At 40.9% G+C, this 27,151-nt stretch overlaps 1 protein-coding gene across 3 annotated transcripts; it reads right to left on the bottom strand.

Moving 5' to 3' along the window:
• Positions 1-10: 10 nt before the first annotated feature.
• Positions 11-27,094, bottom strand: LOC105017253 (adhesion G-protein coupled receptor G5). Of its 3 annotated transcripts, XM_010881691.4 has the most exons (15): positions 27,033-27,094; positions 25,263-25,321; positions 21,203-21,265; positions 20,994-21,087; positions 20,700-20,844; positions 20,354-20,479; positions 17,462-17,581; positions 17,319-17,364; positions 13,963-14,057; positions 12,089-12,204; positions 9,985-10,253; positions 9,559-9,661; positions 9,136-9,407; positions 427-1,644; positions 11-241 (listed from the first exon to the last, which is right to left on the bottom strand). In XM_010881691.4, the coding sequence occupies exons 3-14, from the start codon at positions 21,252-21,254 to the stop codon at positions 1,556-1,558; spliced, it is 1,527 nt and encodes a 508-aa protein (XP_010879993.1). In that variant the 5' UTR covers positions 21,255-21,265; positions 25,263-25,321; positions 27,033-27,094; the 3' UTR covers positions 11-241; positions 427-1,555. The 3 variants fall into 3 exon arrangements, with proteins under 3 accessions (XP_010879993.1, XP_019912366.1, XP_010879985.1); XM_020056807.3 differs by lacking the exons at positions 25,263-25,321; positions 27,033-27,094 and having other exon boundaries at positions 21,203-21,483; XM_010881683.5 differs by lacking the exons at positions 11-241; positions 25,263-25,321; positions 27,033-27,094 and having other exon boundaries at positions 272-1,644; positions 21,203-21,483.
• Between the last annotated feature and the right edge of the window lie 57 nt (positions 27,095-27,151).

Below are 27,151 nucleotides of genomic sequence, written 5' to 3'. Positions count from 1 at the left end.
TCACAGAAGTTGAAGACGAGCTTATCTGTTGTGTTGGTAACTACAGAAATAGGAACATTCATGCTGACAGTTAGGTTCTCTGAGGTCAGATTCATTTTGGTGCATTCAGCATAGCTTTCATGTGACATCCAATGACTTGCAAAGTAAGCATTTGCACTGTCTTGTATGACAATGTTAAAACTCTGAGAACTTATTTTCATCCAAATATCCCCTGTTGAAATGTTTATATACAAGGTATTATCTGTGGAAATTAAAGGAAATAGACAAAGTTATATGGTTGATAAGCCATGGTTCAATTTATGACTAAATACAACTATAAATACAACTTTTGGCATAAATATTCCAGTAGCCGTTCAGTCCTCCATTTCAACATTTCATGCCTCACACTGCATTACAATTAATCAGTGTGACATAGTCCATTAGTACCTGAATTTGAGAAATTATTAGCCAGAGGTCCAGATATCAGTAGAAGAAGATGCAGTGGAAACATTGTGGCTTTTTTAAGGATAGTGCTGTGAAAAGTAGGAATGACAAAACTGTACAAGTATTCTTTGATTCCAACAGACCCCATACAACTGAACATTACACTCTGCCAAGCAACCCACTAGATGGAGCTTCACAAATTAATTTAGAATATATTCATGGCCAACATAAATATGTTGCCAATACAGACGTCAGAAGTTTTACTGCTTGAGCCTCTATTTGAGCCTCTATTTCTCTTATAGAATACCATCACAAAAGTATTGTGCAGATCCTAAAACTATACAAACAATACCGGCACCTAAAACAAGTACAATAATCTATTTCAGTCAAGCAAGAAAAGAAAAAAACAACCTACCTTTTCTGATTTTTATTGAATAATAAAAGTAAGGACTGCTTACTGATCACTCAGATAAGACATGACATCAACTCAATATCTGACATTTTCAAAATGACATATAATTACTTAAAACCTACATACAAAAAACATGCTTACTTACATGCTTGCACTTCCCATGTCAGTCAAACACAATGCTTTCTAGAGAGCATCCCATCTTTGAATACAAGAGTCATACCCCATTTACATCTCCCAAAAGTAGCAATGAACTACTTTGTAAGGAGACACTGTTTCTATTTTAACTGTGGGGTGTTCGTAGTCAAATAATTTATCCTAACTGTTTTTGCTCTTTTGAATGCATTAACGATCCATCTTCATCAGAGGTGAAACTGGATTTGTTTTATGAAAATCGACAGTTTGGGGCCTGAATGAATAGGCTACAGTTCACCATTCATCAACATGTTGACCTTCTGTTGAAATGCTTATGTAATAGTGAGAAATAATCTAGATAATTACATTGGTTCCTGTTTGATCACATAATGAACAAACCACACATGCAAACAATTCCGAAAACGCCTTATATATCTCATTTAAACAATCAGAATGAAGAACAACATGGCAATGTTGTATTGGCACAACACATAGCTAAGGTCTGTATAAATTGCTAAGGCAGTCTAAGTATTCATGAAAGGAAAATAAATGATTTAAATTGGTTTCCAATAGACTTGGGTCCTCAGCTCATTGTTGGGAACTCTGCGTGAAACTGCCAGGTTGGCTGACCTTAGCTTTACATCTGAACATCGAGAACCAGAGGAAGAGAAAAAACCCTACAAAAGAACATGAGACATAATTAACTTTCAAATCAGCAATTAAATCTATATCACGCTAAAGACAACATTCACATTTAAACCTTAAAAACACTGGATTACATTAAAGCTTTTCAGCTGACCAGCCCACAAAACAATTCTAAATATCTTCAATAACAGTGCACAGTGAAAGGTACAGATGTAAGGAAGTCATGGGTATATTAAAATGTGTCATTTGCATATTGTTTTTATGATGCAAATGCTTCTTAAGCTGGAATTAAAAAACAACATTTTATTATTTTAATGAGAGGACAGTAGGAAGCCGAGGGAACCCGAGACACAGAGAGAAGGCCAAGCAGAGGGAGACCAAGGGAGAGGACACAGAGAGAAGGCCAAGCAGAGGGAGACCAAGGGAGAGGACACAGAGAGAAGGCCAAGCAGAGGGAGACCAAGGGAGAAGACACAGAGAGAAGGCCAAGCAGAGGGAGACCAAGGGAGAGGACACAGAGAGAAGGCCAAGCAGAGGCTGAAACCCTGGTAGCTTGAGGGCATGTAAGAGCAACATGAGCCCCCCCTACCGAAAGCACATTATGTCTAGCACGTACATAGGCATTTAGCACACCTGCATATGCAATGGCAGTAACCTTTCAAATCCAAATAAATTAGCACTGAGATACTACTGAATAATTGTCTGAGCAGCCTCTATTTACTCTGTAGCCAGTTCATTAGGTACAGCTTAGCCTTCACGAGAATGGATCGCTCTGATGGACAATGAGTCATGAGGCTGTGGCTTGCACATGTTATGGTTTATTTAGCATAACCTTTACACCATGTAAAATACTGAGCATGTGGTACTCAGTGACTAATGATGATTCTGATGCAGACAGGCATTGATGCATTCAGTTACTGTTAGCTTGAAGTATAGAATGAGTAGGCCATCTAATGTAGCCTATTATGACTGAATATTAATCATTGAATTATATAAATATATATTTTGTTGATGTGAAAGTTAATCAAATTAAGTTTCTCAACAAACACAATTTTTAATACCTCTGGTCTATAGTGCTATGAGAGAATGGTGCGACAAACTACAAAATTACAACTGCAGCAGACATATAGACCCAGTCTTACTCCTATCAGCTAGAAATAAGAAGCATCCCTTGTAGACGTGTTCAACACTAAAAATACCGCACTGTGGTAAAGATAGTTTCTATTCACACATTCGACTACCCCAATGTACTGGTCAAACTGTCGTTGGTCTAGGCTATATCAACGTGCCTGGGAAAAGACCACTTAGGGGCCAGGGTAAAAGTGCAGTCCTCAGAACGATGGCTTTTTATAATACAGTTGGTAGCTTATAATGTGAAATAGATATTTCAAAATGTCAGATTTTCATCTCAAATCACACCACTATAGTCTACATGACATTGTCTAAGAGCATCAACTTAGATTTTTCACAAATAAGGAAGCATCGAATTTTTGAAGCATATTTCTTTTTGAAATGGCTTACACTAGGTTCACCTCACCCACAACTAGCACCGTATGACACCAGCCAAGAAAAGACTGAAGTTAGACAAACTGGTATTTTTTTATGCAAATGTAAAGTGAGTGGTACAGCTAGCTAGCTATGAGATATTAGAAGATATAGCTAACTAACTAGCTTAATAGTTGATCTCTTGAAAAGTTGGCTAACATTGCAGTTCCCTACATAAGTAGCTGCATTTGACATTTCAACCTATCTTATAGATCAAACATTGCCATCTGGTTCTGGAGGTGTCAATGTAGCTCAAGTTGTTCATGTCAATTTTATGTCCTGCATTTTAGCAGAATCAGATGGTGACCGTGAGAAGGTCCTTGTCATAGCAGGATCAGACAGCCAGGGAGAGAAGGTCAACCAGGGAGCTGAGATGATTTTTTTTTTTTAAGGTGGATAACTTAAAGAAAATTAGTTATGTATAGCTTTAATATTATATTATATTATTAGTTGTATTATATTATTAGCAGAACCAGAAGGATGTTGAGTCAACCAGTGTAGTCATGCACGAGAGTGGTGTAGCTTAGGAGGTGAGCTTGTGAAATTCAATTACAGTACTGGCAACATGTACATGTAGATCACGTATCAGCCACACACATTGAAATACAGAGGTCTGTAGTAGCTCTTCACTAAGAGCACACATCACACACAATATGTAAACTAAGTAATACTAAATGAAATGGCTGAAAGCTGTAATCTGCAAGTTTGTGATGTTGTGATGTTGTGCAATAATGAGATGTTGTGTCCATCAGTGCACATACAGCATATGGCTAAAATTATGTGGACACCCGACCATCACACCTACGGTGGGGAGAACAAGTATTTGATACACTGCCGATTTTGCAGGTTTTCCCCACTTACAAAGCATGTAGAAGTCTGTAATTTTTATCATAGGTACTCTTCAACTATGAGTGACAGAATCTAAAACAAAAATCCAGAAAATCCCAATGTATAATTTTGAAGTAATTAATTTGCATGAAGACTTTCAGCTCCCTCCAAAGATTTTCTATTGGGATCAGGTCTGGAGACTGCCTAGGCCACTCCAGGACCTTGAGATGCTTCTCACGGAGCCACTCCTTAGTTGCCCTGGCTGTGTGTTTCAGGTCGTTGTCAGGCTGGAAGACCCAGCCACGACCCATCTTCAATTCTTTTTTTGAGGGAAGGAGGTTGTTGGCCAAGATCTCGCGATACATGGCCCCATCCATCCTCCCCTCAATACGGTGCAGTCGTCCTGTCCCCTTTGCAGAAAAGCATCCCCAAAGAATGATGTTTCCACCTCCATGCCTCACGGTTGGGATGGTGTTCTTGGGGTTGTACTCATCCTTCTTCCTCCAAACACGGTGAGTGGAGTTTAGACCAAAAAGCTCTATTTTTGTCTCATCAGACCAAATGACCTTCTCCCATTCCTCCACTGGATCATCCAGATGGTCATTGGCAAACTTCAGACGGGCCTGGACATGCGCTGGTTTGAGCAGGGGGACCTTGCGTGCACTGCAGGATTTTAATCCATGATGGCGTAGTGTGTTACTAATGGTTTTCTTTGAGACTGTGGTCCCAGCTCTCTTCAGGTCATTGACCAGGGCCTGCTGTGTAGTTATGGGCTGATCCATCACCTTCCTCATGATCATTGATGCCCCACAAGATGGGATCTTGCATGGAGCCCCAGACCCCAGAGGGAGATTGACCGAACTTCATCCATTTTCTTATAATTGCGCCAACAGTTGTTGCCTTTTCACCAAGCTGCTTGCCTATTGTCCTGTACCCATCCCAGCAGGTCTACATGTCTACAATTTTATCCCTGATGTCCTTACACAGCTCTCTGGTCTTGGTCATTGTGGAGAGGTTGGAGTCTGTTTGATTGAGTGTGTGGAGAGGTGTCTTTTATACAGGTAACCAGTTCAAACAGGTGCAGTTAATACAGGTAATGAGTGGAGAACAGGAGGGCTTCTTAATGAAAAACTAACAGGTCTGTGAGAGCCAGAATTCTTACTGGTTGGTAGGTGATCAAATACTTACATCATGCAATAAAATGCAAATTAATTATAAAAAAATCATACAATGTGATTTTCTGGATTTTTGTTTTAGATTCCGTCTCTCACAGTTGAAGAGTACCTATGATTAAAATACAGACCTCTACATGCTTTGTAAGTAGGAAAACCTGCAAAACCGGCAGTGTAAAAAAATACTTCTGCCCCTGTAAAGGAAAATCATAGGTACAAACACTTTTTGTGTTATTAAACAACACTTACATTTTCTACATATATTTTGGTTGATAGACCTCATATATTTCTATAGATGTTGGTCACTGATCTTTAGATTTGCACTTAAAAATGTTGGTGATTATATCAGAATTGATCCTTCTTTTCAATACGTTTTTAATATCTCAATATTCCTTCACCAATTTTCTGAAAGGTACACCTGTTTCATCAATATTCATTATCTGTATTTAATTTTATAAATGAATGCATTATTACAACTCTATTAAATAATTCACATGAACTATTTTTAATAGCTTCCAATCCAGATGACATGGCCCCCTAAAACCACTTGCATTTTGTTCACTGACCTTCCCTGTCAAGGGTACGCCCCTTAGATTTGCCATTTTCCATTTCAGTGAATTTAAAGGAATTTATCAATCTGAGCGACAATTTTTTTAATAGTTCACTATCCATATGAGTTAAAGATCTACAGACAAGTGTTTTGTGTTCCATTACCTCTATTCTGAGAGGTACACTTCTTCTTCTTTCTAAATTCATTGTGCATTTCATTTCAAAATTACATGCATTATTACAACTCTATTACATAATTTGCATGAACTATTTTTAATAGCTTAAAATCCAGATGAAACAAGTAGCATTTTGTTCACTGACCTTCCTTGTCAAGGGTACACCCTTTAGATTTTCCATTTTCAATTTCGGTAAATTTACAGGAATACATTTTTTAATAGTTCGCTATCCATATGAGTTAGAGAGCAAAAAAAAAAGTATCTTGTGTTCCATTACCTCTCTTCTGAAAGGTACACCTCTTCTTTTTTCCAAATTCATTATTATTAATTTTAAAATGACATGCATTATTACAACTCTATTACCTATTTCACATTAACTATTTTTAATAGCTTCCAATCCAGATGACATGGACCTCTAAAACCCCTTGCATTTTGTTCACTGACCTTCCTTGTCATGAGTACGCCCCTTAGATTTAACAATGCATGCCATTTTAAAATAAAATCAAGGAGAGGGAAACAGTGCCCTACCAACGCTGTTTACAGTAGAGGTGGGCAGCTGTTGACCTCAACTGGGGATGTAGTCAGGCAGTGGAAGGAGTACTTAGAGGATCTCCTCAATCCCGCCGTCACGTCTTCCATTGAGGAAGCAGAGGATGAGGGCTCAGAGGTGGACTCGTCCAACACCCGGGCTAAAGTCACAGAGGTAGTCAAGAAACTCCTCGGTGGCAAGGCACCGGGGGTGGATGAGATCCGTCTCTGGATGTTGTGGGGCTGTCCTGGTTGACACGCCTGTGCAACATCGCGTGGTGGTCGGGGACAGTGCCTCTGGGATGGCAGACCGGGGTGGTGGTCCCTCTTATTAAGAAGGGGGACCGGAGGGTGTGTTCCAACTACAGGGGGATCACACTTCTCAGCCTCCCCGGGAAAGGGTTCTGGAGAGGAGAATACGGCCGATAGTAGAACCTCGGATTCAGGAGGAACAATGTGGTTTTATACACTCTACGGGGTGTTGGAGGGTTCATGGGAGTTTGCCGAACCAATCCACATGTGTTTTGTGGATTTGGAGAAGGCATTGGACTGTGTCCTTCGCGGCATCCTGTGGAGAGTGCTTTGGGAATATGGGGTCCTGGGTCCTTTGCTAAGGGCTGTCAGGTCCCTGTACGACCGAAGCAGGACCTTGGTTCGCATTGCCGGCAGTAAATCAGACTTGTTCCCTGTGCATGTTGGACTCCGGCAGGGCTGCCCTTTGTTGCCGGTTCTGATCGTAATTTTTATGGACAGAACTTCAAGGCGTAGCCAGGGGCCGGAGGGTGTCAGGTTTGGGGACCACACGATTTAGTCTCTGCTCTTTGCGGATGATGTTGTCATGTTGGCCCCTTCAAACCAGGACCTTCAGCATGCACTGGGATGGTTTGCACCCGAGTGTGAAGCAGTGGGGATGAGAATCAGTACTTCCAAATCCGAGGCCATGGTCCTCAGTCGGAAAAGGGTGGCTTGCCCACTTCAGGTTGGTGGAGAGTGCCTGCCTCAAGTGGAGGAGTTTAAGTTTCTAGGAGTCTTGTTCACGAGTGAGGGAAGGATGGAACGGGAGATTGACAGATGGATCGGTGCAGCTTCTGCAGTAATGCGGTCGATGTATCGGTCTGTCGTGGTGAAGAAAGAGCTGAGCCGTAAGGCGAAGCTCTCGATTTACCGGTCAATCTACGTTCCTACTCTCACCTATGGTCATGAGCTTTGGGTCATGACCGAAAGGACAAGATCCCGGATACAGGCGGCCGAAATGAGCTTTCTCCGCAGGGTGGCTGGGCGATCCCTTAGAGATAGGGTGAGAAGCTCGGTCATCCGGGAGGAGCTCAGAGTAGAGCCGCTGCTCCTCCACATCGAGAGGGGTCAGCTGAGGTGGCTTGGGCATCTGTTCTGGATGCCTCCTGGACGCCTTCCTGGGAAGGTGTTCCGGGCCCGTCCCACCAGGAGGAGACCCCGGGGAAGACCTAGGACACACTGGAGGGACTATGTCTCCCGGCTGCCCTGGGAACGCCTCGGTGTCCCCCCGGAAGAGCTGGAGGAAGTGTCTAGGGAGAGGGAAGTCTGGGCATCTCTGCTTAGACTGCTGCCCCCGCGACCCGGCCCTGGATTAGCGGTACATGATGGATGGATGGAATTGTTTTTAGAAAAATAAGAGGTACCTTTAACATGTTTGTAGATTTGTAACTCATATGGATAGTGAGCTATTAAAAATAGAGATAGAGAAGGACAAATGCTGCTAAAAATGGTAAATCAACAGACTGTGCTCTGGAGAAGGAAGTGAGCAAAATAAATATGGTTTCAGAGGTACATGTCTTCTTGATTGGAAGTTACTAAAAACTTATATTAAAGGTTATCTATATTTGGTAATAGAGTTGTATTGGTACATATTATTTATATAAAATACAGAGAATTTACTTGTCAAATATAGTTGTACCATTTAGAGGATAGGTACAGGAGCACACCACAATTGTTTGTAGATCTTCATCTCATATGGATATTTAAAAGGTATTGCATAGATAGATTACCAATTGTTTTTTGAGGTACATGTCACCTGGATAGGAACTTATTGTAAAACGCATCCATATGTTAGAGTTGTAATAAAGTTAAAAAAAAATTAAAATGAAGATAAATAATGGGAAAAATTAGAGGTGTACCTTTGTAAGGATTGATAAAGGAACATAGCAAACTTTCCTGTACATCACTAGCTGATATGGGTTTTGAGCTATTAGAAAAATGCAGTTTAGAATGAGAAATTCAAGTAGAAGTAAAAACATCAACTATATGGGGAAATTGTTACAAGGAAGGTCAGTTACCAAAGCATAAATTGATTTAAAGCTAATATGTCTCCTGGATAATATCATCATCTGTGTAATGATTTTGGCTTAACTTATTTGTGTTTTATATTTTTTTTGTATAACCAAATAATAACACTTTTTTAATTAGAAATGTGGAGAATAAATGGAAGTAGGCACGAAGAAAGAAAGTGTCGAAACAATGATTTCTGCCGAATGCACCTTTAAGACGGTCTCTTAGCCTTATCTGCGTAAAATTGAAAGCAACGTAAAATCATGTCAACACTGACAACAGTGTCTACTGTAACATCTCTACTGTAATTTTCTGAAACCTTGTCCTAAAGAATTCAAGCTGTTCTAGAGGCAAAGGTGTTCGACACTAGGCCTACTAGAAACGTGTTTCTAAAAAAATTTGTCAGGATAATGACTCGCACCTTGTAGAGAGTTGAGGACACAGAACAGATAGAGGCCCGGCACGGTGAGCTGGCCGAACGAGAAAAAGATGATGCCCCAGGGGATTCCCAGCAGACAGGTGATTCCCAAAATGGTACAGATACTATTCACAGTTGTTCCTTTCTCCTCTGGCGTCCGCTGGAACACGAGTCGGCTCAGAGTCACCGCCAGGATACAGAGGTTAAACAGAAAGATTATGCCGAAAAGAACCACTGTGGTCACCAGCTTCACCACATCACTAGAGACGTAACACCTGAAGAGAAAGAGGTGTGAGGTAGAGAAACATTTTGGTTTCAAATAATATATTTCAATACAGACACTAATGGTGATGTGTGGCAATAGGGTTTCGGACTTTAACCGCTGCCACCTCCAAGTCTGTCTTGAAGGATGTGGAGGAGCCTTACATCTCCACAGCCGTCCCATTGGTCTCTGAAGTGTGAAGAGTCACGCGGCTGTATTGGTTTTTGTCAATTATGACAATCAGGATGACAATGACAGCAGGGAATCCTGAAACCAAATTAAAACACCAGGGTCAGCAAGCAACCTAGCTAGTACACTGTACGCCCACTACACAAACAGAAAAACAAAAATCATGTATGTATTCATATGGAGTCTGGTGCTTGCAAATGTACATTTAAATAGATTTTTGGGATGTGAGCAAGTGTAATGTTAAGTTAATGTCCTTTGTCTTTAAAATAAAATTACATCAGAGGAAAATCTAAAGTTGTTTCGGATGTGAAATACATCGAGCCCTTCAAAAACATCTCTGATTTCCTCTTCTGTTAGGCTTCACTTCAAATTGACCCTCATTAAATAAAGTGTGGTCTCACCCCATCCTACTAGGCTCAGTTTAAGCAGATATCTCCTGACATAGATGTTGAAGACGCGGACCAGCAATAAGTAAAGATGGAAGCCTTCGATTGCTGTCCAGGTAAATGTGGCCATTAGAGAGTAATGCAGGAGGACAGCAATGTAGATGCATGGCCCAGTGGAGGACAATGTTGCCACCTGCTGGCTCGGCAGGAAGTGCACATTGAGAAGGATCAAGGCCACAGCCAGGTTGATGTGCACTTTGTGGGAGACATCTGTGCCTGCACATCTGAATAACAGAGTAGAGTGGGCCATGTGAAAATAATGTCCCTCGCTTTAAAAAATTATTATAACTGAATTGTAATGCTACAGTTCACAGTTTATGGTGAAACTAAAATATTAACATGTGACAAATCAGTAATTCCTGAAAGCAGTGGAGTTAACTACAAACCCGATTCCAAAAATGTTGGGACACTACAATTGTGAATAAAAACAGAATTCAATGATGTGGAAGTTTCAAATGTCTATATTTTATTCAGAATACAACATAGATGACATATCAAATGTTTAAACTGAGAAAATGTATCACTATAAGGGAAAAATAAGTTGATTTAAAATTTTATGGCATCAACACATCTCAAAAAAGTTGGAACAAGGCCATGTTTACCACTGTGTGGCATCCCCTCTTCTTTTTTTAACAGACTGCAAACGTCTGGGGACTGAGGAGACAAGTTGCTCAAGTTTATGAATAGGAATGTTGTCCCATTCTTGTCTAATACAGGCTTCTAGTTGCAAAACTGACTTAGGTCTTCTTTGTGGCACCTTCCTCTTTATGATGCGCCAAATGTTTTCTATGGGTTAAAGATCTGGACTGCAGGCTGGCCATTTCAGTACCCGGATCCTTCTTCTATGCAGCCATGACATTGTAATTGATGCAGTATGTGGTCTGGCATTGTCATGTTGGAAAATGCAAGGTCTTCCTTGAAAGAGACGACGTCTGGATGGGAGCATATGTTGTTCTAGAACTTGGATATAACTGTCAGCATTGATGGTGCCTTTCCAGATGTGTAGGCTGCCCATGCCACACGCACTCATGCAACCCCATACCATCAGAGATGCAGGCTTCTGAACTGAGCGCAGATAACAACTTGGGTTGTCCTTGTCCTCTTTGGTCTGGATGACACGGCGTCCCAGTTTTCCAAAATTAACTTCAAATTTTGATTCGTCTGACCACAGAACCGTTTTCCACTTTGCCACAGTCCATTTTAAATGATCCTTGGCCCAGAGAAAACGCCTGCGCTTCTGGATCCCTCTTTTTTGACCTATAGAGTTTGAGCCGGCAATGGCGAATGGCACGGTGGATTGTGTTCACCGACCATGTTTTCTGGAAGTATTCCTGAGCCCATGTTGTGATTTCCATTACAGTATCATTCCTGTATGTGATGCAGTGCCGTCTGAGGGCCCGAAGATCACAGGCATCCAGTATGATTTTCCGGCCTTGACCCTTAGGTATAGAGATTGTTCCAGATTCTCTCAATCGTTGGATGATATTATGCACTGTAGATGATGATAACTTCAAACTCTTTGCAATTATTCTCTGAGAAACTCCTTTCTGATATTGCTCCACTATTTTTCGCCGCAGCATTGGGGGAATTGGTGATCCTCTGCCCATCTTGACTTCTGAGAGACACTGCCACTCTGAGAGGCTCTTTTTATACCCAATCATGTTGCCAATTGACTAAGTTGCAAATTGGTCCTCCAGCTGTTCCTTATCTGTACATTTAACTTTTCGGGCCTCTTATTGCTACCTGTCCCAACTTTTTTGGAATGTGTAGCTCTCATGTAATCCAAAATGAGCCAATATTTGGGATGACATTACAAAATGTCTCACTTTCAACATTCAATATGTTATCTATATTCTATTGTGGATTAAATGTAAGTTTATGAGATTTGTATTCCAATTCTTTTTTACTCACAATTTGTACAGTGTCCCAACTTATTCGGAATCGGGTTTGTATTAAGCAGGTGTTTTTACACTGAATTAAACTCATTGTTAGGGCAAAGACATTTGGATCTCATTGCCATTCCAGATGTCTCTGCACTGACACCCAGAACGTGACAAACCTTTCAGAGGTGTACAGGATGACTGTGACCAACAGGAAGAACAGAGACAGACTGCAACCAATCACAGTGATGTATCCCAGGATCTCCTGATCCTTTTTGGAGATGGAGGGAGACATCTAAATGGATGAAAATACAACTACATCAAGAGTGCAAAAGATGTACTTCACAGAGTGATTTTATCACACAGTTGTGCTCAAAAGTTTGCATTCCCTTGGAGAATTGGTAATATGTACCATTTGTTAAGAAAACATGAGTGAGCAGGGAAAAAACGTATTTTATTTCTTATTGGATTCACATTCAACTGTAGGTCATAACAGAATGGCACAATCATAAAACAAAGCATGGCAAGAAAGAAAGAAAATGAACTGACCCCTGTTCAAGTCTGCATACTCTTAGTTCTTAATACTGGGTATTGCCCCCTTTAGCAACAATGACAGTGTTCAGTCTTTTGTAATAGTTGTCTATGAGTCCCCAAATTCTTGCAGGTGGTATAGCTGCCCATTCATCTTGGCAAAATGCCTCCAGGTCATGCAAAGTCTTTGGTCATCCTGCATGAATTGCACATTTGACATCTCCCCAGAGCGGCTCGATGATATTAAGGCCAGGAGATGGCCATTTCAGAACCTTCACCTTTTTCTGCTGTAACCCCTGGAGGGTCAACTTTCCCTTTCCCGAGGCCTTGTGCTTAGGGTCATTATCATGCTGGAAAAGTCCAAGAGCGTCCCATGAGCAGCTTTAGTGCAAAAGAATGCAAATGGTCTGCCAGTATTTTCTGATAACATGCTGCATTCATCTTGCCATCAGTTTTCACAAGATTCCCTGTGCCTTTAGAGCTCATACACCTCCAAAACATCAGTAAACCACCACCATGCTTCACAGTGGAAATGGTATTTTGTTCACTATAGGCCTTGGTGACCCCTCTCCAAACATAGTGCTTATAGTTGTGACCATAAAGCTTTATTTTGGTCTCATCACTCCAGTGTGCCAGAGGCTGTGAGGTGTGTCAAGGTGTTGTTGGGCATATTGTATCGGGGCTTTTTTGTGGCATTGGCTTCATTTTGGGCATCTTGACCATGCAGTTTATTTTTGTTCAAGTATCGTTGTATTGTGCTCCTTGAAACAACAACACTGTCTTGTTCCAGAGCAGCCTGTATTTCTGAGGTTACCTGTGGGTTTTTTTTTGTCTCCTGAAACATTTTACTGGCAGTTTTGGCTGAAATCTGACCTTCGCTTGGTATCAAGAGATCCCAAAATTTTCCACTTCTTAATAAGTGATTGAACAGTACTGACTGCCATTTGCAAGGCTTCGGATATCTTTTTATATCCTTTTCCATCTTAGTAAAGTTCCATTACCTTGTTAGGCAGGTCTTTTGACAGTATTTTTCTGCTCCCCATGGCTCAGCATCTAGCCTGCTATATGCATCCACGTGGGAGCTAACAAACTCATTGACTATTTATACACAGACACTAATTGCAATTTAAAAGCCACAGGTGTGGGAAATACACCTGTATTTGATATTTGCACCTGTGTGTGTCACCTTGTGTGTCTATAACAAGGCCAAACATTCAAGGGTATGTAAACTTTTGATTAGGGCCATTAAGGGTGATTTCTGTTATCATTATGATTTAAAAAGGAGCCAAACAACTATGTGATAATAAATGGCTTCATACGATCACTATCCTTAAATAAAAAATTTTTTTTTGCATGATCAGTCAAAAATCAATGCCAACATTTCACATTTCTGCCATGGTATGCAAACTTATGAGCACAACTGTACATCTGACTATTCAACTGTCATTAAAACCAAAATATGAATCCCATAAAATGTGCTTATATAATCCAGATGAAGGAGCGCAATGACAGTCATAGTCACCATGAGCACAGCGAAGTATGTGAGGTGGTCACAGGAGCACACCACAATGCCCTCTTCCTTCTTCCACTCAGTAGTGCAGCCATCCCGGTGGAACGCTGTGAGATCACGTACAGAGGAAAGAATCAATGAATCATACAGCACCGTGCAAATGTTTGGGGTCGCTTAGAAATTTCCTTGTTTTCCATGAAAACATACATGAAATGAGTTTGAATAGGAAATATAGCAAAATGAACAGGAAATATAGTAATTGACTATATTGACTGAGGTTAGAAATACATTTTCATTGAAATAATAAACTTTGCTTTCTTTAAAGAATGCTCCATTTGCAGCAATTACAGCACTGCAGGCCTTTGGCATTCTAATTGTCAATTTGTTTAGGTAATCTGAAGAGAGTTCACCCCTCTGAAGAGGACTGGTCACCTCTCTGAGCCTGGGTCCTCTCTAGGTTTCTTCCTAAAATTCGACCTTCTTAGGGAGTTTTTCCTAGCCACTGAAATTCAACACTACTGTTGTTTTCTCCTTGGGGTTTAAGGCTGGGTGTGTCTGTAAAGCACTTTGTGACAACTGCTGTTGTAAAAAGGGCTTTATAAATACATTTGATTTATTGACGGTCAAGCTGCTCCTACAACAGCACAATAGGTGTGATCTGTGATCCGGTGACTGTGCTGGCGACTCCATTATAGACAGAATACCAGCTGACTACTTCTTCCCTTAATAATTTATTGCATAGTTTGAAGATGTGCTTTGGGTCATTGTCCTGATGTAGGAAGAAATTGGCTCCAATCAAGTGCCGTCCACAGTGTATGGCATCTCATCTCATCTTCTTCCGCTTATCCGTATTGGGTCGTGGGGGCAGCAGCTCCAGCAGGGGACCCCAAACGTCCCTTTCCCGAGCCACATTTGCCAGCTCTGACTGGGGGATCCCGAGGCGTTCCCAGGCCAGTGTCGAAATATAATCTCTCCACCTAGTCCTGGGCCTACCCCGAGGTCTTCTCCCAGCTGGACGTGCCTGGAACACCTCCCTAGGGAGACGTCCTGGGGGCATCCTTTCGATGCAAAGGAGCAGCGGCTCTACTTTGAGTTCCTCACGGATGGCTGAGCTTCTCATCCTATCCCTAAGGGAGAAGCCAGCCACCCTTCTGAGAAAACCCATTTCAGCCTCTTGTACTCGCGATCTTGTTCTTTCGGTCATGACCCAGCCTTCATGACCATAGGTGAGGGTAGGAAGGAAAACAAGACCCCGAGATACTTGAACTCCTTTACTTGGGGTAACGCCTCATTCCCTACCCGGAAAAGGCACTCCATCGGTTTCCTGCTGAGAACCATGGCTTCAGATTTAGAGGTGCTAATCCTCATCCCAACCGCTTCGCACTTGGCTGCGAACCGGTCCAGTGAGTGCTGAAGGTCACAGACAGTTGATGCCATCAGGACCACATCATCCGCAAAAAGCAGCGATGAGATCCCCAGCCCACCGAACTGCAACCCCTCCCCATCACGACTACGCCTCGATATCCTGTCCATAAAAGTTACAAACAGGATTGGTGACAAAGCGTAGCCCTGGCGGAGGCCAAGCCCCACCTGGAACGAGTCCGACTTACTACCGAGAACCCGAACACAGCTCTCACTTTGGACGTACAGGGATTGGATAGCCCTCAAATGGGACCTCCTCACACCATACTCCCGCAGCACCTCCCACAGTATCTCCCGGGGGACCCGGTCATACGCCTTCTCCAGATTCACAAAACACATGTAGATAGAATGGGCATTTTCCCAGGCCCCCTCCAGGATCCTTGCAAGAGTAAAGAGCTGGTCGGTTGTTCCACGACCAGGACGGAATCTGCATTGTTCCTCTTCAATCTGAGGTTCCACTATCTGCCGAACCCTCCTTTCCAGTACCTTTGAGTAGACTTTCCCAGGGAGGCTGAGAAGTGTGATACCCCTGTAATTGGCACACACCCTCTGGTCCCCCTTTTTGAACAGGGGGACCACCACCCCGATTCGCCACACTTTCCCCGACTTCCACCCAATGTTGAAGAGGCGTGTCATCCAAGACATCCCCTCCACACCCAAAGCTTTCAACATTTCTGGACGGATCTCGTCAATCCCCGGAGCTTTGCCACTGTGGAGTTGTTTGACTACCTCAGTGACTTCTGCCGTGGAGATTGACGATGCTTCCCCATCAGCCTCCAGCTCTGCCTCCACTATAGAGGGTGTGTTAGTGGGATTTAGGAGTTCCTCAAAGTGTTCCTTCCATCGCCCAATAACCTCCTCAGTTGAGGTCAACAGTGTCCCATCCTTACTGTACACAGCTTGGATAGTTCCCCGTTTTCCCCTCCTGAGGTGGCGGACGGTTTTCCAGAAACACCTTGGTGCCGACCGAAAGTCCTTCTCCATGGCTTCCCCAAACTCCTCCCACACCTGCTGTTTTGCCTCTTTCACAGCAGAGGTCGCAGCCCTTCGGGTCTGTAGGTACACTGCAAACGTCTCCGGAGTCCTCCGGGATAACATATCCCGGAAGACCTCCTTCTTCAGTCCTTCTTAGTCTGGCTCCTCCCCAGAGACCACTTTGCCATGGGAAACCCTAGCAGGAGCACTAAGGCCCGGACAACACAGCCCTCAGGTTCATAGAAACACACAAACCTCTCCACCACGATAAGGTGATGGCTCCCGGAGAGGCAGTGTATGGCATGTTGTTGCAAAATGGAGTGATAGCCTTCCTTCTTCAAGATCCCTTTTACCTTGTACAAATCTCCCGCTTTCCCACCACCAAAGCACCCCAAGATCACATTGCCTTCACCATGCCTGACAGATGGTGTCGAACAAACCTCCATCATCTTTTAAATGTTCTTTGTGATCCGAACACCTCAAACTTAGATGTGTCTGTCCATAACACTTGTTTTCCCCAATCTTCCTCTGTCCAGTGTCTGTGTTTTTTTCTCATCTTATCGTCTAGTCTGAGATCTAAATAAAGCCAGTTATATCACTTCTTTAATGAGCAAAACAGTTTTCAGCTGTGCCAACATAATTGCATAAGGGTACTGTAATGATCAGTAAGCCTTTTAAAATTATGAACTTGGACTACCAAACACAACGTGCCATTGGAACAGAGGACTGATAGTTGCTGATAATGGGCCTCTGTATGCCTATGTAGATATTCCATAAAACATCTGTCGTTTCCAGCTACAATAGTAATTTACAACGTTAACAATGTCTACACTGTATTTTTTTTATCAATCTGATGTTATTTTAATGGGCAAAAAAGCAAAACAAATTTATAAAAAAGGACATTTTTAAGTGACCCCAAACTTTTGAAAGACAGTGTATATTCTGCCAGTATATTTCATTTTAGCACTTACTGGAGGATGAAAAATTGAAGAATTGACAAGATGGTTGTCTGTCTCCCTGAAAACAGCAACACAATTGTACTAAGATTATACTGTATTCTTGTAATCTTGGAAACATTGTAAGTGGTGCAGCTGAAAGTTGAAAATGCACTCACCTTATTTTCCACAGTGTGGTGCTGTAGAAGCATGGAGATGTTGACCCTGTCTTGTAGACCTGACACTTTCTGGTTGCTAACACTCAACCCTACTAAACGGCCATCAAGAACCCATAATTTCTAGAAAGAAATTCTTAAAATAATTATTTGCATGAATATTAAGAGGGGCAAAAAGTAAACATTTTACTTTATTACTAACATAAATACAAACATACATAGGCATAATTACACCTGCAGTTAATGTTTCAAATATACAGCTCTGGAAAAAATTAAGAGGCCACTGATAAATGATCAGTTCCTCTGGATTTACTATTCATAGGTATGTGTTTGAGTAAAATGAACAGTTTTGTTTTATTCTATAAACTACTGACAACTACTGTCCCAAATTCCAAATAAAAATATTATCATTTAGAGTATTTATTTGTAGGAAATAACAACTGTGCATTGTTTGCAGACCACGGAAAACAAATTCACATTCATTTTTCAACAACAAAATACGAATGTTTTAAGAGTTCAGAAATCAATATTTGGTGGAATAAACCTGATTTTTAATCACATCTTTCATGCATCTTGGCTTGCTCTCCACCAGTCTGTCAAATTGCTGTTGGGTGACTTTATGATCAAATTCCAGAGGTTTTCAATGGGGTTCAGATCAAATTCCAATGGGGTTATTGATCAAATTCCAGAGGTTTTCAATGGGGTTCAGATCTGGAGATAGGGCTGGTCCTTCATCGACACATTGATTGACCTGGCTGTGTGGCATGGAGCATTGTCCTGCTGGAAATGTTGGGGAACATTGTCAGAGCAGAAGGAAGCAGGTGTTCTTCCAGGATAACCTTGTACTTGGCTTGATTCATGCGTCCTTCACAAAGACAAATCTGTCCAATTCCAGCCTTGCTGAAGCTTCCCCAGATCATCACCAATCCTCCACCAACTTTCACAGTGGGTGTGAGACACTGTGGCTTGTAGGCCTCTCCAGGTCTCCGTCTAACCATTAGACGACCAGCTGTTGGGCAAAGCTGAAAATGTAACTCGTCAGAGAAGACAACCTTACTCCATTCCTCTACGGTCCAATACTTATGGTCTTTTGCAAACTATAACCAGGCTCTTCTTTGCTTCTCATTGATGAAGGGCTTTTTTCTAGCTTTGCACGACTTCAGCCCTGCCCCTTGGAGCTGGTTTTGAACCGTCCTCACCGTGTACTTCACCCCAGCTGCTTTTTGACATTCTTTTTGTAGGTCACTTGATGTCATCCTACGGTTGTTGAGTGACATTTGAATTAGTTGATGGTCATCTCGGTCAGTGGACAGTTGTTTTCACCCTCTGCCAGTCTGTAGCTTTGTTGTCCCCAATGTCTGTTGATTGACCTTGTTCTTATGAACCGCCGTCTTTGAAATTTTCAGGATGGAAGCAACCTGACGCTCACTGTATCCCTCTGCCAGTAAAGACAGAATTTAACCCTTCTTTTCCTCACTCAAAGCTTTTCTTTTCAACTCTTTTGTCATGCTGAATATGATTTTTTAAATTCAAATTACCTTTGAGGTACAACTTGAACTGTAATTGCCATCAAGCTGGTCCTATTGCAAGAGGATAGTGATGACCACAGCAGTGGTTTTTAGACATTTCCTTGTTAAATTAGATTTGGTTCAGGTAATCACCTAATCAGTACCTCATTAAGTAAAATGAGGTGTCCCTGTGTTGGAATTTAACAGACACTGGAATGGAATGGCTGCCATACATGTAGAGATGCTGATTTAAGAAAAATTAGGAGTGGTCTCTTAATTTTTTCCAGAACTGTATATTTTTTTCTACAAAATGCCTAAGATATTCCTCATTTAAACTTTCTCACTCTGTCCATCCATTTGCATTGAAGCGTAGTGTCCTCATACTGGCTTAAGACACTCACAGTACTTTTCCATGTGGACTCTTATACTATTTCAGTCTCATTTAGTAAGGGAATGAGAAGAGAAGTTGTGTTGTTTGAAAATAGTCTTGTAAACGTTACAGGTAGAATTCTACACAGCGCCTTTTTAAAAAGGAGATTAAAAACTCACAGGATCACACATACACAAAGTTGTATTTCACTGGTGAGGATATATGGAATACAAACAATTGATTCGCATTTAAAATTATATTTTCCCAAACATCTAACCCTAAATCCTAACCTTGACCCTAAACTTAACCCCATAGAGCTAACCTTGATTTTTTTATGTTTAATGTGTGATTCTGTTCTCCCCTGCACGTTTGGGAAATTCAAAGATCTGAGGTAGGTGACCATTGGTGAAATGCCTGGTGTTCCAACTTCCTAATTGTCTTGTGTAAACCTGGTCTTCCGTTCACTCCACTGGCTTCCTGCAGAAGTTTGCATGCACTATAAAACCATGGTGCCAACGGAGCGGCGAGTGTCCCTCCCAGCCTCCAGGCAAATATCATATTTGACTGACTAAAATACAAAAGGAAATAATCTCGCCAAGCTGTTCTGCTTCTTATCACACTGCACACTCAAACGAGAAGTAATTTCCAGCACATACACAATGGAGAAGGTGTCCTCCACAATTGACCTTCCAGATGTCCAACCTACCACAAAGATTCGCTAGTGCATTGTAAGACAAGCCAACCCTGTCAAACATCCTACCCATCATCCACCTGGACATTGCCAGACTTTACACCACCCTCTTTGGGACTCCTAGCAGTACTGGTATGCCACTACAAGGCAGCAACTTAGACCACTGCATCACTCTAAGGCCCAACCATAATAATAATTCTAACTTCCAAGCCTAAAATAAAAACAATTGAGGCCATGCAAAATACCTTTTCTTGTATGAATTGTAGCTGGTTCCATACATATATTAACATTAAGAAACACAAATATTGAACATACACACATACTACCTCATATAGTTTGGGTGACGTAATCATGCAAAAGACGATGGTAGTGTTCGTTATAGGTTTCAGAAGCTCTTTAGGCAGGTTGACTGTGACAATACTGTTGTTTATAGGGACACCATCTGATTCAACCTGGGTAACAATACAATTTGGGTTAATGAAGGAGCAATAATGTCCAAATAGAGTCCACTATCACTATAAATTCTAACTACACTATAACCCAAACCTCAAATATTACATTTGCATTTCCACTTAAATGATCCTTTGCATGCAGTATAGAAAAACAGTGTAAACTCCCTTAATTTACTTGAATGTCCCACATTTACGTGAATGTCACTGGCATGTCACTTACCATTTCATTACTAGCAGAAATAATAGCACCACTGAAGTTACTCACGGCCCTGAATAAGTGGGCCACAAGACTCCCAGCAATGATTGAGGTCCTTGTGTTATTGTAAACAGTCTTTTCCAGAATACATTCTAGTGTTTCTACAGATCTGTCAGGAAAGCACAGTCACACAATATATGCATACAGTATGCTTACTGTTGTAAACTGTTGTAAACTTACAACAGTAAGAATCACAACCCTTTTTAAATATACTTTGTAAACAATGTATTACTGGGTATATTATTATCTGTTGCGTACCTTAAAACTGTGCTGAGGTTTTCGGTAGTGAGCTGCTTATTTACAGCTTTCATCATATCAATTGCATCAGCTAAATAATACATTCCTGACGGACCTGTACAAACAAAAATATATTTGTTAATTATACTTTTTTCAAATAAAATATGATTCAATAAAACATTGATAAATCATTTCTTACTCAGCCAGGAGGTTAACAATTTTTACACTACCTTGTGTAGTAGTTGCTCCGCTCATTATTGATTCATTGCAGGAATTAATCATTGAGACAGATTCTATAATAAAAAACATTATGCTGAAAAATTTTGACACCCTCCTGTGCAAACAAAAGTCCAGCACAAGCCTCAAAGACATCCCAAACTCCCTTATTACAACCTTCTATCAGATATTCAAATGTTGAACTTCCAAAAGGATCTCTGCACGGGGCTATTCAAGGATCAGATGTGTTAAGAACACTCACTTGTGTCGAGTGATAGCACTCTGTTAACAACAAGTTTTTTGTAAGTTACCACAGAAAACAGCCCGAAGAGGAAACTATAACAGGAAATACTGATAGAACTTCCCTAATTTGAAAAATAATCCATCCACTCACGTCCTCTTATGTCACCATCAACTGAAACTGATTAACAACATGAAAACAAGTATGATTCTTGTAGCAATTTGGGTGTAGAAATAATCTGATGTCTCCAAGTCAAAATAGAACAGATTGTACATTTCCGTCAAAAATTACAATCAAGCATTGAATAAAACATGAAAGCAAAACTAGGTAAGCTTGTCGATCTATGAGTAGAAGTTATTTTGGTGAACAAGAGGGTATTTCAAAAGCAGCTTTTAATGGGCCAATGACAGCTTTGTTCTGAGAAATGGCCAATGCTCTGTTCCTGTGCTAACCCGAAACCTACTGTATGGAACGCCATTTGGTTATCAAAATTTGACATTTAATGCATTAAATTAGAAAACGACTACTGTAGATGGCTAGGTAAATAATGAAAGTAATGACCGCAAACCAGTCATTTTAGATTTTCATAATGATTTGGTTTCAGGTATCTCTTGTTCTATTACCCTTTTTCCAAAATGTTTAGACACTGTTTAAAATGTAAAGAAAACCAGAATGCAATGATGTGCAAATCATTTAAGCCCTGTATTCAATAGCAAATAGTACCAACATTGTATGTAAGGGATCTATTTGCAAACGACAAGGTCGAAAACCAATACTGGATGGCCCTCTTCGGGTCCTCAGACGGCAATGCGTTAAAAACCTGACTCTGTAGAAAAAATCATGGGCTCAGGAACACTTCCAAAAACCATTGTCAGTATGTCGCTGCATCCACAAATGTAAGTTAAAAATTCTACCATGCAAAGAAGAAAACATACAGCTCCAGAAAAAATTAAGAGACCACTGCACTTTTTTCGTTCCTTTCCAAAAAAGTAAAAAAAAATAAGGTTTTGAGTGAGGAAATTGAGTGTTCAATTTGCATTGATCTCTTAATTTGAACCCTTCTGTTCCTCACTCAAAACTTCCTTTTCCACTTTTTTGGAAAGGAAAGAAAAAGGTGCAGTTGTCTCTTAATTCTTTCCGGAGCTGTATATAAACAAGATCCAGAACCGCTGCCGCCTCCTCTGGGCCCGAGCTCATTTAAGATGGGCTGCCGTGAAGAAAACTGTCCTGAGGTCTGACAAATCAAAATTAGAAATTATTTTTGGGAATCATGGACGCCACGTTGTTATCAGCACACAGTTCATAAGCCAGCATCCGTGATGGTATGGGTGTGCATTGTCAGTGAACACAGTACGTCGCAGCATCCACAAATGTAAGTTAAAACTCTACTATACAAAGACGAAATCATACATAAACAACATCCAGAGACACCAGCGCCTTCATTTTAAATGGACTGACGCAAAGTCAAAAACTGTCCTGTGGTCTGACAAATCAAAATTTTATATTATTTTTGGGAGTCATGGACACCATGTCCTCTGGACTAAAGAGGAGAGGGACCATCTGGCTTGTTATCAGCACACAGTTTAAAGGCAGTATCTGTGATGGCATGGGGGTTTATTAGTGCACATGGCATGGGTGACTTGCACTTCTGTGAAGGCACCATTAATGCTGAACAATATACAGTGGGGAGAACAAATATTTGATACTCTGCTGATTTTGCAGATTTTCCCACTTACAAAGCGTGTAGAAGTCTGTCATTTTTATCATAGGTACTCGTCAACTGTGAGTGACGAAATCTAAAAGAAAAATCCAGAAAATCCCATAGTATGATTTTTAAGTAATTAATTAGCATTTTATTGCATGACATAAGTATTTGATACATCAGAAAAGCAGATATTAATATTTGGTACAGAAATCTTTGTTTGCAATTACAAAGATAATACGTTTCCTGTAGTTCTTGACCAGGTTTGCACACACTGCAGCAGGGATTTTGGCCCACTCTATACAAATCTTCTCCAGATCCTTCACGTTTCGGGGCTGTTGCTGGGCAATACAGACTTTCAGCTCCCTCCGAAGATTTTCTATTGGGTTCAGGTCTGGAGACTGGCTAGGCCCCTCCAGGACCTTGAGATGCTTCTTACGGAGCCACTCCTTAGTTGCCCTGGCTGTGTGTTTCGGGTCGTTGTCATGCTGGAAGACCCAGCCACAACCCATCCTCAATGCTCTTACTGAAGGAAGGAGGTTGTTGGCCAAGATCTCGCGATACATGCCGTACTGTCCCCTTTCCAGAAAAGCATCCCCAAAGAATGATGTTTCCACTTCCATGCTTCATGGTTGGGATTGTTTTCTTGGGGTTGCACTCATTCTTCTTCTTCCTCCAAACACGGCGAGTGGAGTTTAGACCAAAAAGCTCTATTTTTGTCTCATCAGACCACATGACCTTCTCCCATTCCTCCTCTTGATCATCCAGACGGTCATTGGCAAACTTCAGACGGGCCTGGACATACAACAAAGGAGACCCCAAATTGTTGAGCAGCTGAAACCCTATATCATGCAAGAATGGGAATATGTTTCACTTTCAGAACTACAGCCATCGGTTTGCTCAGTCCTGCTCAGTTAAGAGGTAATGCAACAAAGTGGTAAACATGCCCCTGTTCAAACTTTTTGGAAACATGTTGCTGGTATCAAATAAAAAAATGGACATGTATTTTTCCAAAAACAATAACATTTCTCAGTTTCAACATTTCGTACTATTTTCAATTAAATATAGGGATATATTATTTGCACATCATTGCATTCTGTTTTAATTTGCATTTTATGCTGCATCCCAACTTTTTTGGAAATGGGGTTGTGTCAAAACAGTTGAAGTTTAAAATAGACATAAGGGGAACAGAAACGAAAAGACTAATTGTCTGTATACAAATCTAAGAACATTTATTGTGGGAAAAATATGCGTACTACTTCAATCAACACATTATACTTTTGTTGTTAGTTTTTCACATAGTTAAGGTATTTATTCACAAAGTTCTTTCAAGCACATTAGTTGGGAGAGAGCATTGTTTTGCAAAACAAAATGAAAATATTACTTGAAGAGAAATGTGGTCATAATGACAGTACTCCAGAGTGTAGAGGAAAAGAAGACATTAACTTAAGAATCTGCCTTTTACAGGGCGTCACTATAATTAGTTTAGTTAGTTACTGTATCTGACAAACTGAGGACATTAGAGGGTAATTTAAAAAATAGTAATCTCCAGTGGGCCGAAACGGTGTGTAAAATGACCCAGTTATGAGAGACGTAAATGGTAAACATGGCTCTTGAAAATGTGCCTTATTTGGACTGAGAGTCCACAGCCAGAAGTGATTTATTTGTATTTTATTTTTTTCTTCCTTTCACTTTATTGAGGCTCAATATAAAATCCTGCTGACAAGTACATGTTTTTGCATTTGGCTCTGATTATTCATAACGTAAGTTAGCTGATTTAAGTGTGAATGCTTACCTAAACAGTGGCATAGATAAACAATTAAGAGATCATCGCTATCATCTCCATCAAAACTTAATTTTGCACTGGTCAACATCTAGTGTTACCTTTGCAATTGATCACATTCACCATGGATACTAACCTTTCAGAGGCCCAGGTCACAACTGACTGAGAATCAGTGCCAGTAGAGGGTGCAGAGAGACCAGGTCTTTCAGCACCACTGAGGTTGTTCTAACAGAGCATGACTGGTATTTACCAACTGTCTCAGACTTCAAGCACACATGCCAAGTCCTTCCCAATAGCCATACATACCTGGGGTGTTTTTGGGCATGGTTGCATTCATTGCAAACCCACCTTTTAGTTAGTCACCTAGTTGGCACACTGCTTTATCGTTTTACTGGCATGCTTGCTGGCTGGAAACACACGAAGGAGATGTGCTCACATTCTCAGGTAGTGCTGGTAGTAGTGCACGTGCATGTTCACACTACCGACGTGTAGAATCAACGCAGGTATTGGCACCCTTCATGAAGTTGAGCAAAAGTGAATTTAAACATGAGTCATATTTTGGGCTCAAACAAAAGGGGGAGCCATATATTTTTATTACAACACAAAACATTCAGATTAGTACAATTTTCTGTAAAGATATTTGCACCCCTTCAATTCATATTTTGTGAATCCTACATTGGAGTGGATAACAGCACTGAGCCTCTTCCTGGAAAGTCTAACAAGGTTAGTGCACTCAAGGTTAGTGCACTCTAGGGATTTTGGTCCAATCCTCAACGCAACATATTTCAATTTTCATATTGGTCCCTCAGCTATTTCTGTGTTGATTTTGATGTATGTTTGGGGTCATTGTGTTGTTGAAAAGGTACATCCATGTCCAGTTCTTAATCACAGATTTTCGGCTAAAATAATTTGATCTTAAAAAGTGTATCTGGACCACTACTAGAAAAACGACTACATTTTACTATAGGTATCATACGCTTTGCCTGGTGTGAAGTCATTTTTAGATTCCAAACATGTATTTTCAGGGGCATTTTCTGCCCTGCCAAAAATATTTTTGTTTCATCTGACCACAACACAAGACTCCAAATGTAGTTCCAATAACACTTGGTAAAGATCAGGCAATGCAATTTTTGGGTTAGGCTCAGTGAAGGCTCCTTTTGTGCCATCCTTCCAGCTAGTTGTGCTTGGAGGTGGCATCCAAGTTTATTTTGAGACTTGATTGACTGTGCAGTTATGAAACTGATCCTTGGATACTTTGCCTCCCTCACCGAGTATAGGGGCAATATGCACAAGCGTCCTCATCTTGATAAATTTGCAATTGGTCCAGACTTCTGAATCTTTTTGATTAATGCTTTGTCTTTCCTTAATGGTATTTTTAACTGTTTCTGTGTGTTTTTATATCCTTTACCTGATCTGTGTAGTTCAACAACCACCTGTTTAGTTTCAACTGAAAGCTGTTTTACATGCATGCAACCTCTTTATACCCCAGGAATATTCTTTAGGTTGCCAATACTTTTGAAACCTATGTTTTCCAGAATAAATTGTTGTACTCAAGCAAATGTTTTGTGTTTGAGAAGTTATGTTGAAATAAAAGTATAATGTTTAAGTCAAGTATTATGTTTAAGTCAAAAACATGACATTTTTTGTGCTGGGTTTTTTGCATTCAAATGTGCTCAATTTCATAGCAATTTGTTTCCCCAAAAGCAGAAACATCCCGTGCATCAAATGTGATTACACTTTGCCAGTGTAAAGTTTGTGAGTTGTGAGACTAAGTCATTTTCAAATAAAGGTGAAGTTGCTGTTAGGCTATTAGGCTGGTGGGGAAATAATCACCCAAAAGTAAAACAGATGACAGATTCATAAGATAAGTTAACGATAGTAGTCTACGCAAAATCGCCCCGCATCGAATGCACTTGCTTATGAAATGCAAAGACCTGATAATGTCCTTGGTCGGGAAAGCACCATTGCTCACCGGAGGTGTCGGGCTTAAAGCAGAGAGCTCATTCATTAGAACAGTTATTCTCCTTTGACCCTTCAGACATGTCTGTTGTCAGCTGCTTGCCGTTAAGGAGTAAAAAAACAGGACTTAGGCTGGTAAATTAGCTGAATGTTTGATACCTGAATCTGCTGGTGGAGACACGCATGTCCCCTGCACCTGGATTAACCGTTGACAAGGATGTGCTCTTCCTCGTGAGGCGGTCTATTGCGTACATTTTCTATGAATGAAGACTATTTAT

This window comes from Esox lucius, chromosome 2, assembly GCF_011004845.1.
Source record: "Esox lucius isolate fEsoLuc1 chromosome 2, fEsoLuc1.pri, whole genome shotgun sequence".
NCBI classification, from domain to species: domain Eukaryota; kingdom Metazoa; phylum Chordata; class Actinopteri; order Esociformes; family Esocidae; genus Esox; species Esox lucius.
This window is presented reverse-complemented; position numbering and strand designations above follow the sequence as displayed.

What these genes read in the sequence shown, in the direction of transcription:
- LOC105017253 (XM_020056807.3), bottom strand. Translation starts at nt 21,344, where the DNA reads ATGTCTTTGAGGCTTGTGCTGGACTTTTGTTTGCACAGGAGGGTGTCA. An exon ending in AACCTCAGCACAGTTTTAAG is followed by an intron (nt 20,845 to 20,993) that starts GTACGCAACAGA and finishes CTTTCCTGACAG; the next exon opens with ATCTGTAGAAACACTAGAAT. An exon ending in CATACTTCGCTGTGCTCATG is followed by an intron (nt 12,205 to 13,962) that starts GTGACTATGACT and finishes TCATCCATTTAG; the next exon opens with ATGTCTCCCTCCATCTCCAA.